Source organism: Poromitra crassiceps (genome assembly GCF_964638095.1).
Source record: "Poromitra crassiceps genome assembly, chromosome: 23".
NCBI lineage: Eukaryota > Metazoa > Chordata > Actinopteri > Beryciformes > Melamphaidae > Poromitra > Poromitra crassiceps.
In genome coordinates this window covers 15,555,658-15,568,293 of record NC_139639.1, presented here as the reverse complement: position 1 = coordinate 15,568,293, position 12,636 = coordinate 15,555,658, and the positions used below count along the sequence as shown (strand labels likewise).

The 12,636-nt window shown below is 45.3% G+C and overlaps 1 protein-coding gene across 1 annotated transcript; it reads right to left on the bottom strand.

Moving 5' to 3' along the window:
- Positions 1–4,994: 4,994 nt before the first annotated feature.
- On the bottom strand, positions 4,995–11,907 carry LOC310797251 (phosphatidylinositol 3-kinase regulatory subunit gamma-like). The gene is made up of 10 exons (XM_083659609.1): positions 11,529–11,907; positions 9,304–9,415; positions 9,030–9,128; positions 8,726–8,906; positions 8,423–8,551; positions 8,141–8,283; positions 7,775–7,951; positions 7,501–7,575; positions 6,837–7,007; positions 4,995–6,698 (listed from the first exon to the last, which is right to left on the bottom strand). The coding sequence occupies exons 1-10, from the start codon at positions 11,584–11,586 to the stop codon at positions 6,425–6,427; spliced, it is 1,419 nt and encodes a 472-aa protein (XP_083515735.1). The 5' UTR covers positions 11,587–11,907; the 3' UTR covers positions 4,995–6,424.
- Between the last annotated feature and the right edge of the window lie 729 nt (positions 11,908–12,636).

The following is a 12,636-nucleotide window of genomic DNA, read 5'->3' as shown; positions in this document are numbered from 1 at the left end:
ACTTGCCCGGTAACCGGGACAAAATGATCCCATACGCTCCCGAACTCTCCTCCATCCAATTAAATTAGACAATTAGAGGGCCCTCCTGCCCCTCCCCACCCACCCCCCGGTCCCAGGGCCCGGGACAACTCTGTTGCCCCCCGCCCCCTCCCCCCGTCACGCTGCGTGACTCATGACAATCTAGGAGGTGAACTGGCCCACAACACAAAACAATATATGACCTGTTCTTATATAATACAATTCCACAAGTTTTGCCTGGCTATTCCATACATAGCACAATTTCCATTACCCACATTAATCAGTGTCTATCTTCAAATAATAGTAATAAACTGTAACCAACTTTATTTATAGAGCACAAAATACACACTAGTTACAAAATACTACAAAATAAAGGTGGGTCTACGTTTATAAATAAATGTATGTAGGATGTTTATTTTGTATTTTAGAATGGAAAATGGGCAGTATTCACCTTTTAGTGTGGGTTATTTATTGATGGTTGTAAAGCAGAGGAGGTAGAGGATTGGATGTGGGCCTGGCAGGAAGACACATGCTACCAGAGGCAGGGGACTCCACTGACGGTCTCTGTGCACTGATGTTTCTTTGTTGTTGTTATTGTTGTTGTTGATGTTGATGTTGATGATGATGATGATGATGATGATGATATCTTTATTTAGCAGTCTTATTTTGGCTTGCTACTATTATGGAGTAAAAATTATTTGCTTTATAACAGCCCGAAACTTGATATTAAACACTGGCTGTGGGTGAAAAAAGGAAGAAGTTCATGTCCTTTCCAAAACCTTTTTGGTAGGCTACACGTTTGCCACAGTCTTTCCAGGATGGAAACATCGTTTCCAGGTTTTAAAGTTACATAATACCTGAACAAGTCAGTGGAGGGTGAGCCCAACGGAATTATTGTATTTTTAACCTGCAAACGTCATGAAACAGGAGTAAAATTTGATTAAAATTTTTTTTTTTTTAAATGATGCTGGACAAAGCTAATGCAGTGTGTATCAGTCTAGTCGAGCAGCTGAAGTTTATGAATGAATTGTGAAAGATATAGATAGATGATAGACAGATAGATACGTAGATAGATAGATAGATAGATAGATAGATAGACAGACAGACAGACAGACAGACAGACAGACAGACAGACAGACAGACAGACAGACAGACAGACAGACAGAAGACAGAGTGTTCAGCTGTCCTTTGTAATGTAATTCTCTTGTGTTTGACAACAAAGTCATGAAGCAATAGCAAGCAAGCATGGAGCCCGTGTTTTTGGACGGTTCAGTCCATAGCCTACAACCAAATTATGTTGCTTGGCAGGCAGCAGGACTCTCAATGCCTTCCACCCATAAGCCAACTATAATGTGCTAGTAAAAAAAAAGGGGGGGGGGGGGGAGAAAAAAAATTCTTATAGATTCTGCCTCCAACATAGCAACTGGGCGGTGATTGGCCAACCGCTAGCACCTTCTCGTTCTCCCATTGGTGGGCTGGCTAGCGTGGAAGCGGTGGAGATTGGAAGCAGACGGAGACAGAGGGGAGGAGACACGCGATTGGATGAACTGAAAGCGAAAACCTCTTTTTCCAAAAGCCTGCCCTGCGAGACGGTTTGATGGTGTGTGTTCTAGGCGTGACTCCAAAGGTAATTCGTCCTCCAGTCACCCAAGCCAAGAGTTATTTAAATTGGACAGGGCACTATAAAGAAAAAACGTCTACGAATATAAACGAGCTTCTCCTATGACTAAAAGGTGTGCTGACAGAGAAAGAGAGAGAGGGGACGGGGGAGAGAGAGAGAGAGAGAGAGAGAGAGAGAGAGAGTGTGTGTGTGTGTGTGTGTGTGTGTGTGTGTGTGTGTGTGTGTGTGTGTGTGTGTGTGTGTGTGTGTGTGTGTGTGTGAGTGTGAGTGTGTGTGTGTGTGTGTGTGAGTGTGAGTGTGAGTGTGTGTGTGTGTGTGTGTGTGTGTGTGTGTGCGTGCGTGCGTGTGTGTGTGTGTGTGTGTGTGAGAGTATGGGGGCTGGGTTTTTAAGATTATGAGGGGCCAGGAAGCAGGAGCTGAAGGCAGGCCTCAAACTCTCTGGTGGAGCCGAGGCAAAGAGCTCTAAAGCTAAAATAGCTAAAAAGCGATTGCTTGGGTGCAGCAGCAGTGCTGCCAGATCTCACAAGAGAACCCGGTCTGTCTTGGAAGTTGGAAGACCTCTCGTGAGATCTGGCAACACTGTCAGGGTGAGGATGTTTAAATTAAATGTGGTGAAGGAAAGGCCTGACATGACCTCTCCAGGCCTCAAGCTGCGTCTCATTCCAGCGGCCAGAGTGCACGGAGGCTCAATTTAAAGAGCCAATGTGGTGAAGGAAGGCCCCACATGACCTTCTCCTGCCTCCGTCAACTCTAGTTTGAGGAACCTTTTCAGCACCATAGCATTTCCTGCGTGCTTGTTTCTCTCACGAGATCTGGCAACAACAGCGGGGCTGTAGGATGTTTAAATTAAATGCGGTGAAGGAAGGCCCGACGTGACCTTTCCAGCCTCCGTCTCTCTCTCTCGTTTGAGACATGCACTCCTTGAGCGCACCATTTCCTGTTCCTCCTGTCTGTCTTGCTGTCGGTCTTTATCCAACATTATTAACCCCCCCACTTTTTCCACCCACCCGCTCTCTCTCTCTCACGCTCACAGAGCCTGAGGGTGACTCGGCGCTGGTACAGCCTGTCTGTCTGTCCTATCGCCACCACATCTGGTCCATCATCTGAGCTGTCCAGCAACTCTCTATGCTGACACAGTTAAGAGGGAGTAATCCGTGCCCCCCCCTCCCCCCACCCCCCCCCCATCCTCCCCCAGAACATCCCTGCTCTCCGCACCTCATTAATCCCTGCCTAATACAGACCTTATGTGGATGGTTGAAAGAGGCCACCTGTTGTTCTGCTCCACCAATGGCAGTGTCAGGCAGGGTCATCGTCATCCGTGGTCAGCAGGGCTACATGATCACAAGCTATGCTCAGTATTCCTCAGCAGACTTTGTTTGGAGGAGAAAGATACACCACTTTGTTGTCGTTGTGCATCCTTCTGATAATGTGACGAAGTTTGGGAGACAAACATCTCAAGCTGGATGGTGCCAAATGTACACAGTCAGGTTGCTCCAAAATACCCCCACCCCCCCACCCCACCCCATTATGAAATAATTCAATTTATTTTTAGTCAAGGACGTTTGATTTGTTTTTTCTCTATGGACCCAATTTTCCTAAGTGGCTCAACACAGCTGCCAAACCGAAGAGGGGAAAGGGCTGCACATATCCAGCTATTGTCTTATCGCTTCCTTTCTCTTCCATCTGTCCACGGTGTCCCAACCTGCACCCGCTCTGCTTGTCTCATCACCATGATATCGCCACCGGCCCAAGGAGAAGCTCCTGGGACTACACTACTGGCATCGCTACGGACAGATGGTCAATCTTGGATATGGTAGGAGTGCATTTTACATGTGGTCACTATCCTCTCCCATGCTACTGAAATTATGCAATAACTCGCCCAGCAGGGTGGGAATTTCGTCATTTTAGGGGCCAGGCCATCTGGCTTTCAGCGTCACAATTTTATTTTAGGGCACAAGGCCACATAGGACATGCCAGGGCACAAAGGCCATTGCTCTATTGCCATCATGAAGGGTGATTTTTCTGAAATGTGGTGTTAAAATTAGCCAGTTACACATCCTTTACATAGGGCAGGCTACATTAAACTGAGACCACTGATGCTTTTAAAGCAACTGACAGTAGCAGGCTGGTAGCAGGGCACAGCTGCCAAGGAGGGATCTCAGGGCATCGCCGGCCAGAGGGAGGGGCCTCCATGTAATTCCCACCCTGTTGTTGCCCAGTGAAAAGATGACATCACTAAAAAATGTGCGATTATGTTGCATCAATAGTCTTGCACATCAGCCCCCAGTAGCCAAACATGAGTCAGTTAATATGAGAATAAAAATATTCTGCCCTTAGAGCTTGTGGTTGTCATCGCATAGTTGCATACCGGCACATCCTCCAATTGTTTCTAGTGCATACTGCATAGTATCTATCAGCACTGTAAAAAAAAAAAAAAAAAAGGATAGTGTAGTTCATACTGCATAGTACTTTATCTATCAGCACTGTAAAAAGATAGTGTAGTGCATGTTGCATAATATGCAGCATGCACTACACTATCTTTTTTACTGTGCTGATACTATAGTATCTATCAGCACTGTAAAAGAAGTGTGTAGTACATACTGCATAGTATCTATCAGCACTGCAAAAATATAGTGTGTAGTGCACACTGCATAGTATCTATCAGCACTGTAAAAATATAGTGTGTAGTGCATACTGCATAGTATCTATCAGCACTGTAATGTGTAGTGCATACTGCATAGTCTCTATCAACACTGTAAAGTGTACTGCATACTGCATAGTCTCTATCAGCAGTGTAAAGTGTAGTGCATACTGCATAGTCTCTATCAGCACTGTAAAAATATAGTGTGTAGTGCATACTGCATAGTATCTATCAGCACTGTAAAAATATAGTGTGTAGTGCATACTGCATATTCTCTATCAGCACTGTAAAAATATAGTGTGTAGTGCATACTGCATAGTATCTATCAGGGCTGTAAAGTGTAGTGCATACTGCATAGTCTCTATCAGCACTGTAAAAATATAGTGTGTAGTGCATACTGCATATTCTCTATCAGCACTGTAAAAATAGTGTGTAGTGCATACTGCATAGTCTCTATCAGCACTGTAAAAATATAGTGTGTAGTGCATACTGCATATTATCTATCAGCGCTGTAAAGTGTAGTGCATACTGCATAGTCTCTATCAGCACTATAAAGTGTAGTGTATACTGCATAGTATCTATCAGCACTGTAAAAAAAAAAGATAGTGTAGTGCATACTGCATAGTATCTATCAGCACTGTAAGAAATATATGTGTAGTGCATATTGCATAATATCCATCAGAAATTTAAAAAACGAGCAGTGGACTACACAAGTCGACAAAACCCTCATCAGTTTATTGTCTTTCAGCAAGAAAAGGTCAAGATCTCACATTGCTTAGCTTCACCCGAGGAGCTTCCTCAATCCTCCAGTAGAGTTTTTAAAAAGAGGCTAAAACACCTTCCATGAACCAACCTCAAAAACAAGTTGAACAGTTTCTCTGTACAGAGTATCTATTGTCCTCAAACTTGAAAAATGTGCCAAGTTCAACATGGATTCCTTTCCCCTTAAGCTATGTAGGCTGCATGTCATGAGAAACATTCATAGCTCGAGCAATGCCACAGTTCAAGTAATGGAGGCAGGATACTTCCGGACCTCTCGTCAGTTCACACAAACATACGAGGCCACATCATACCGACGCCACCAAAGAGAGAGTGCATTTTTTTTGTGGCAAATGTCAACCTCTCATAACAGCATCACCTTCGCCGCCATCATCGTCATACACTGCAACAATAGAAATACTGTTGGATTGCACTTTCTTCAAGCTTTCATCTTCTGTGGCATGTTTATAGAAAAAATATATATAGAATACAAAAAGCTTATACTTCTTTGAGTAACAGAATATAACATACAGTACTTCAGGTTATGTTTTGATCAGCACATCAGCAGGTGTACATGAAATGCCACCCCCCCCCCCCCCCCCCCTTGCCCTAATGTAATTGCCGGTCTAAACAGGGATGTGTTCTTGCTCACTGTTAAGTGCTTTGGTCAATGGATATAACATTGAGTATGCTCTTACAATGGTATTCTACAGGATGTTAATGCTACATAATTTTCCCACTGTGTTTGAATGTCTCGTAAAGAAAGGGGCTAAATTGTCAAGATGCACCACAACCCTTCACATCATTCAACATGTGGCTTTTTACCCAGAAATGGTTTGGTCCACCAGACCTGTATGACAGAATCAGCCTGTTTACAGCACCGTTTTATCTCACAAAATGCACTAAGTAGTAATCCAATATATAAGTCACATAATTAGTCAAATTTTTCATAATTGAATAGAATTTTAACCCGGGAGATGGACATGGTATCTCTAGCGACATCAACTCTGATTGTAAAAAGTTGAAGTCAAGAGAAGGTGTAGCACCTGATGTCAGTGAGCTTTTTTTCGTCAACACCCCCCACCACGAAGATGTCCATTTAACAAAATGGCAATATATGAAGTACAAAAAAAAAATCTTTTAAAAGACGAAACAGTCTTTATCGAGACAACAAAACAAAACAAAAACCCCAAAAACAAAAAACTAAGTTCAAGCTGACATTCAAGTTCCGGTCCCACTTCAATCTGTGAAATCCCATTCACAAAAACCGATGGAATCACTCTAGTGCAAATTTCACACATTCCTCTCAGCGAACAATGCACCTCGACGGGAGTCGTTCTCGCAGGATACAGTAAACATGTCCTTTCTTCTTCTCTCCGTTTGGACTACATCTCCGGCGCGGCTGGCGAGAGCCCCACCGTGTGTTTTGGAGTCTTTAGGAGTTTGTGTTCGTCTGTGTGCTGCGAGGACGTGGCGGGCGCCGCGGCGTGCACCGGGTGCGCCAGCCGAACGTCCAGGGCGTCGTTGTGTTGCGCTAGGGAGTTCAGCCGATAGTGCAGGACAAGGTCTTTCAGTGAGCAGTGCACGTCGTAGGGCTCGGCGAAGCCGTATCCGTGCGGCGTGCTGTAGACCATGCAATGCTTCACTTCTTCGCTCACGCTGAAAAGAACGCAGAGGAAGAAGAAGCAATCGGGTTAACACGAGCGCGCCTCGCACAACAAAACAGCGCCAGTGTGTAATATTAGTCACACAGCTGATCCGCTCTCCAGATATAGCTCTCCATAATTTAGTACTCACACAACAGAGCAGGCGTAGCATCCCTGCTTGCTGCTCTCGCGGATCAGGAAGGTTCCGGGAGCTTTGCCCTGCAGCATCTCCTCGGCTTGAGTCCGGCTCAGCTCGCCGACAAACCAGTTGGTCTCCTCGTGGTGCGGCAGCTTCGCCTCGTCCCCCTTCAGCACGTAGGTGCTGCAAAGACAACGACCGCCATATTTCAACAGCTCTTCAATAACTCTGTGTTTTACTTGCCAGTTTGGGGGTTGCAGTCAGTGTAGGACATTTTAAAAATATTTTGGAGGAAACTTTTGCCCCCACTGTCTAAAATTGGGGGCATTTATAAAATGTTGAGGGCACTTTAAAAAATTGTAATTAGTGCAAAAAAGCTGCTACAGCGCTGTTTGTGTGTGTGTGTGTGTGTGTGTGTGTGTGTGTGTTCTTTATCTGCGTCTTCTGGTAACCAGCTTGCAGGTGCTGAGTGTGTGTTAGAGATGGAAATTAAATTAATTGAATGAAAATAAAATGATCAAAATACTGGGGCAATTTTTGTCTCTCTGGTCAATGGTTTTTAGGGGCATTCTGAGATTTCTTGGGGGCATTTTTGCCCTTGCCCCTGGCTAAATTCCTACACTGGTTGCAGTACTCTGGATCGTGACTTCGAAGAGAGAAGCATTTGACGACTTACTCATCGAGGCTGTCGTGCTGTATCCCCAGCCAGTCGTTGATACGTTTCTGTCGCACGCCTTTGTGATTCAGCCAGCTGCAGCACGATGAGACGACACAGAGGGAGGGGGGTGGAGAGGGAGAGGAGCGAAGAAAGACTTGATTTTAACACAAAATAATAAGAGTGAAGATCTGTTCTTTTTATGAGCTTTCAATCATTTAGCACAAAACGCCAAAAACGGGCCGTGCCTGAGCATTAGTATGCACAATAAAATCTTCATTCTGGCGCTACTCACTTGAGATACTGGTCTCTGATGTTGCGTAGCTGGATGAGGTCAGGCCGCAAGCTGTTGATCTTCCTGTCTGTCTCTCTGTAGTCCTCCACCTGGGTCCTCAGGTCTTCCTCCAGATGGACTTTGCTGTCGTAGATCTCCCCCAGACGGCACTTCAGCTTCTCATAATTAATCAGGAAGCTGGACAAGGAGGGCAAAGGTCGCAGAGTTGAGAACACGGGCTTTAACTACACGCCTCCAAATCAAACAACTGCTGGGATGAAAAACCAGTGTGTGTGTGTGTGTGTGTGTGTGTGTGTGTGTGTGTGTGTGTGTGTATCCACTTATGGTGAGTTTTTTTTTTTTTTGCACCAGGATGAAATCAAGTACCTCTCCAGATCCTTCTCGGCTCCCTCAGACTGATTGTTCCTCTCAAACTCCTCTCCATAGCGCTCCTGTTCACGACACTGCTCCTCAAAGATCAGCATTGTCTCATTGAAGGCCTCAATTGCTGTCCTCTTCATCTGAATCTCCTGCGTCACAATGGGCAAATCAGGGTGACTCAAGAGATGGCTTCATGCAGATTGAGCTCTTTTGAAAAGAGGTGATATGTTGGTCTCTTAGCACAGACATGTTCTGGACATCACGCTCCCATCATGTATTTGTCTTTACCTGCGATGTCTTTGTGAAGGCTTCGTAAAGGCGGTCGAACGCCTTGGATTTCTCTTGATACTGACTGTGGTACTCCTTGAGTTTTCTCCCGGCGACGTCGACGCTGTCCTCCTTCACCGGCTGCTCCTCCTGATGTCAAAAAATAATCGCTCCGTCAAATATCTCTAAACTCCACATCCCTCCACTTGAACAAAATGGCACCATCGGTGATAGTTTTTCCACTGCAACACTTTTGCAGTTTTAGGCTGTATTAGCTGACGTTCTTATTCAAAGAAAAAAATGGCACGGGTGCTGCTGACTAACCTGCTGGAAGCGGGACAGAGGATGGGTCAGCATCAGGTCCAGCGTGGCGTTGTACTCCACCAGCGGGTGATGCTGATAGTGCCAGATGAGCTCCACCACGGAGCTGAAGGTCAGCGGGTCGGAGAAGCCGTACTTCCCGTCGCGGTGGTAGATCTTGATCAGCTTGTTGTGGCCGTCTTTCCTGAGGAGGCAAAAGCAGCCAGGTGCAAAATGAGATGGTCGTGCGGGTAGAAGAGCAGGTAAACCCCGTTAGCGCTGCTGCCCCTTTTGTCGTAGTGCGGTATGGGGGGGACCCTCTTCTTACCTTAACGTCAGCGTGAAGTCTCCCTGCATCTTTGTGGATGCGTCACGCACGAGGAAGGACCCGTCAGGTGTGTCGCGGAGCTTCTCGTTGACTTCATCCCTGGAGGGGAAAAACGTCGACGGTTAAAATCACACGCAGAGAGGAGCGCCGACAAGATAAACAAACAACGACAGACAGAGCCTGACTCGGCGGCATTCTCTGCGGTTTTGAGAAGGCTGTGACAGCGGCTTGAAAAGAGTTACGATTAGGTGAAGATACGTTAAAGATACGTTACCTGGTTATGTCTCCCCAGTACCATTCAGCGTCCTGCAGCGGATACACCGGCGGAGGAAGGCCGTTGTTGTTCATGGTGGAAGACACTGGCTTTGTTGACCTGGGAGGGAGAGCTGAGAGCGAGAAGCGGGGCGAGAGAAGAAAAGAAATGGAAAGGTTCAGGATGACAGTTTCCGAGAAAGAGGTCCGTCAATAATTGCAATCAATGCATGAATGTGTTTGCGATTTCTCAATGAAGTTCTGCAAACATGACCCCCCCCGTCATTATTGTGTGACCTTTGCAGACACCAGGCTAGAGTGTGTGTTGGTGGTTTGTGGGATTACAATATTTGCTTTCTCGATTCACCACCACCACCACCACCACCACCCCCCCACACCACACACCCCTCCCCCTCCGTCACACTCTCTCTCACACATGTTGCTTGATGAGGCCTGTCAAGATCTCCCGACAAGCCCAGGCATGTCTCCAGCAGGTATCAGTGGCCCCATCATTACCAAGAAATTGGCCATCAGAGACAAAGCAACTGTTGCAGTAAATCATAATTTCTCTGCAACAGGTCAACAACATATTGAAGATGTATTTTTCTGTGTGCTTTCCCAATTCTTCACCGGTTCATTTTTTTTAGGCATTCAATAGCCTACTACGACTCTTAAGTTGATTCAATTCCAATTTCTAAACTTTGCCCGTGCCTTCTTTAAGCAGTATGCCGAAGGGTTTTGAAATACATCAAATATGTATTTTGATCCTCTTAGACCACCTCTCCCGGCCTCTCTCTTTATAATCCTCGCACTCTTCAAGATCCTCATAAATTTTCCATCAACCTTAAAGGAGAAAAAAAAAATCTAACTGCCCAAAGCACCGAGCGTCCCCCCCCCCCCCCAAAAAAAAATGAAAAAATGAGGGCAAACCGCATCAAGAGGAGGTGAAGGGCGATATATTTCACTGCAGGACAAAAGTGCCTTTCATGAGGCAGTGAGGGAGAATACAAGAGCAGCCTCAGAGAGCAGAACATGTGGCTCTCTCCCTCCATCCGCTCTCCTCTTTTTCCTGACCTTAAAATAAACTAAAGGCAGGTGCAACAGCACAGTGGCAGGCAGCACATAAGACCAAACGCTGCGACTCCTAAAGTCAGCAAAACGAAATCTGCACACCTTTCCTCTCTGCCCCGGCTGCCAAAGAACTCCACTGCCTGCCAAAGCCCACATCCACAGAACAGTAACAGAGAAGAGCCAGATATTCAAATGACATGAAAAAGCCAAATAATCATACTGTAGCAGCCCTAGTTTAGCTATAGAATAATATAGTGGCCAATCCAGACAGTATATACATAAATGGCCTGCCTTGATGGACAAATCACTATAACATGCAGTATGTTATTCCCTTAGGGCCTTATAGTGTGTCTGTGGCACTCAATGCATGAGTTTTTATAATGATCTTATAGTCCTATGGAATCATTAATACTCCTTTAATATCCCCAATGAGGACGTACAGTACAATTTTGCTGTGCTAATCTGTATTGTATCCTTCTGAAATCTATTATTGGATTACTGTTAGATCTTTGGCATAACATGTTATAAGTCTGTTATAACACTGTTAAGGGAAATGTAATAATGCAGTGGTCCACTGGAAAATGTTGAGATATATAATAAATCGATTGTAAAAAAAAAAAAAAAAGTCATGAGACGAGCTGTCTAGCCTGCTTGCCTGTAGCCTACTTTCAAAGCGAGCACACAAATTAAGCACGGTCGGCTGCAGCGGAGAACAAAGCGCTCGTTTCATGCGGCGTTTATTAACGCACCCTCAACACTCTTTCCTTCAAAATGCACCCTTTTGACTCGCAGACATGCACATTGACATTTGACTTGGCCTGGCGAGGCGGTGCGAAGTAGCTGCGTGTTGCTACCCAAAGTTTGTCAGATGTGGTGGGACAAAAGAAAAGAGGCAAGCCACTGCGCCTGGTCCCTGGCAAAAGAGTATTACGTAATCGGCAAGTGAATTGCGCTATGCATGCCTGGGCAATGCCACTGGGGGAGCGCGTCGCCAAGTACCAGGTTATTATAACGTTATACAGACACCTGCACGGCATCTGTCACATGTCAGCTTCATTTCTGGCTATTTAATGCGAGGATGACAAAGAAAAGAATAAGCAAAGGAGCACATAAGGAGACGTTTTTGACCCCCCGCAGATCAGACAATGGCTGCCTGGCTTAACCCTATAACGTTACCTGGGGCTGCTTGATCCATCTCGATGTAGAAGAATAGACCTTCGGGATGATTAACCATTCCGGTTTCAAAAGAGTAGTCCAGGTTGTCTTCCTTTTTTTCTTGACGTTTCGACGCGCGGAGAAACAAACGAAAAATAAAGAATCAAAATGCCGAGTTTCTTCTGCAGCAAAATCAGCCCAAGTTGCCTCAGTTGAGCCGTAGACGCCACGTCCTAACGTAGACTTCTTGGATAATAAGAAAGGACCTCGATTCCGACTCCACGAAACATCCCAGAATCCACACGTATCCTTTTCAACATATCCTTTGTATATAACTGGATACTTTGTAGCGAAAGAGATTGTCAGTCCATGTCGTCTCGTTGTGCGGTGCAGCTCTACTTACTTCATCTCGGAAGTGAAGGCAGGGACTTTAAAGGGCTGTCTGTAACATCATCTTGGCACGATCCAACCGGCTGCTACGATAGGGGGGGGGGGTTCATTCTCGAATGGATTTTTGACACGCAAAAAACACACAATTAGACCTAGATTGCATGTTTACATAAAAACAAACGCATTGACCCGACGCTACAACATACTATTTCATTTGCCACATTTCCATTTACAGATACTTAGGACGGCCCAAACCCCTTCAACCACCCCTAAACTGTGATGGTACATCCCAGACCGTTTCATTCAACTCTCCTCAAGCTACATTGTAACAGCTGAAAAATTCCTTGCATTGTATGAATGGGAAAGAAAAACCCTTTTATGTACAATTACTGACAGTCTATTCATTTATGATGGCTAGGATGTCTGACTAACGTGAGAAATAAACAATTTTTTTGTATTTAGATGTTTTTATAGGGCAATTTTCTGCCATGTAGGTCTACAGTGAATAGATTACAATATAATGACATCATTCTCTAGACTTTATCATACCTCAGCTGTGCTCAGCCGCCCTGGCATCGAGAGACAAGTTGGCAAAAATGTGTTGGGGCCGAGTCTGAACGGTGACAGGGAAGCATCTATTTGGCAAGCGTTTATTTATATTCTCGTTGAGCTTGTCAAACATGTTCAGCAGCAAAAAAATGGCTTCTTGAGTGTCGCCGCTTGGAATGATCGCTGTTCT

What these genes read in the sequence shown, in the direction of transcription:
- LOC310797251 (XM_083659609.1), bottom strand. Translation starts at nt 11,586, where the DNA reads ATGGTTAATCATCCCGAAGGTCTATTCTTCTACATCGAGATGGATCAA. An exon ending in CCTTCACAAAGACATCGCAG is followed by an intron (nt 8,284 to 8,422) that starts GTAAAGACAAAT and finishes ATTGTGACGCAG; the next exon opens with GAGATTCAGATGAAGAGGAC. An exon ending in ATCAGAGACCAGTATCTCAA is followed by an intron (nt 7,576 to 7,774) that starts GTGAGTAGCGCC and finishes ATCGTGCTGCAG; the next exon opens with CTGGCTGAATCACAAAGGCG.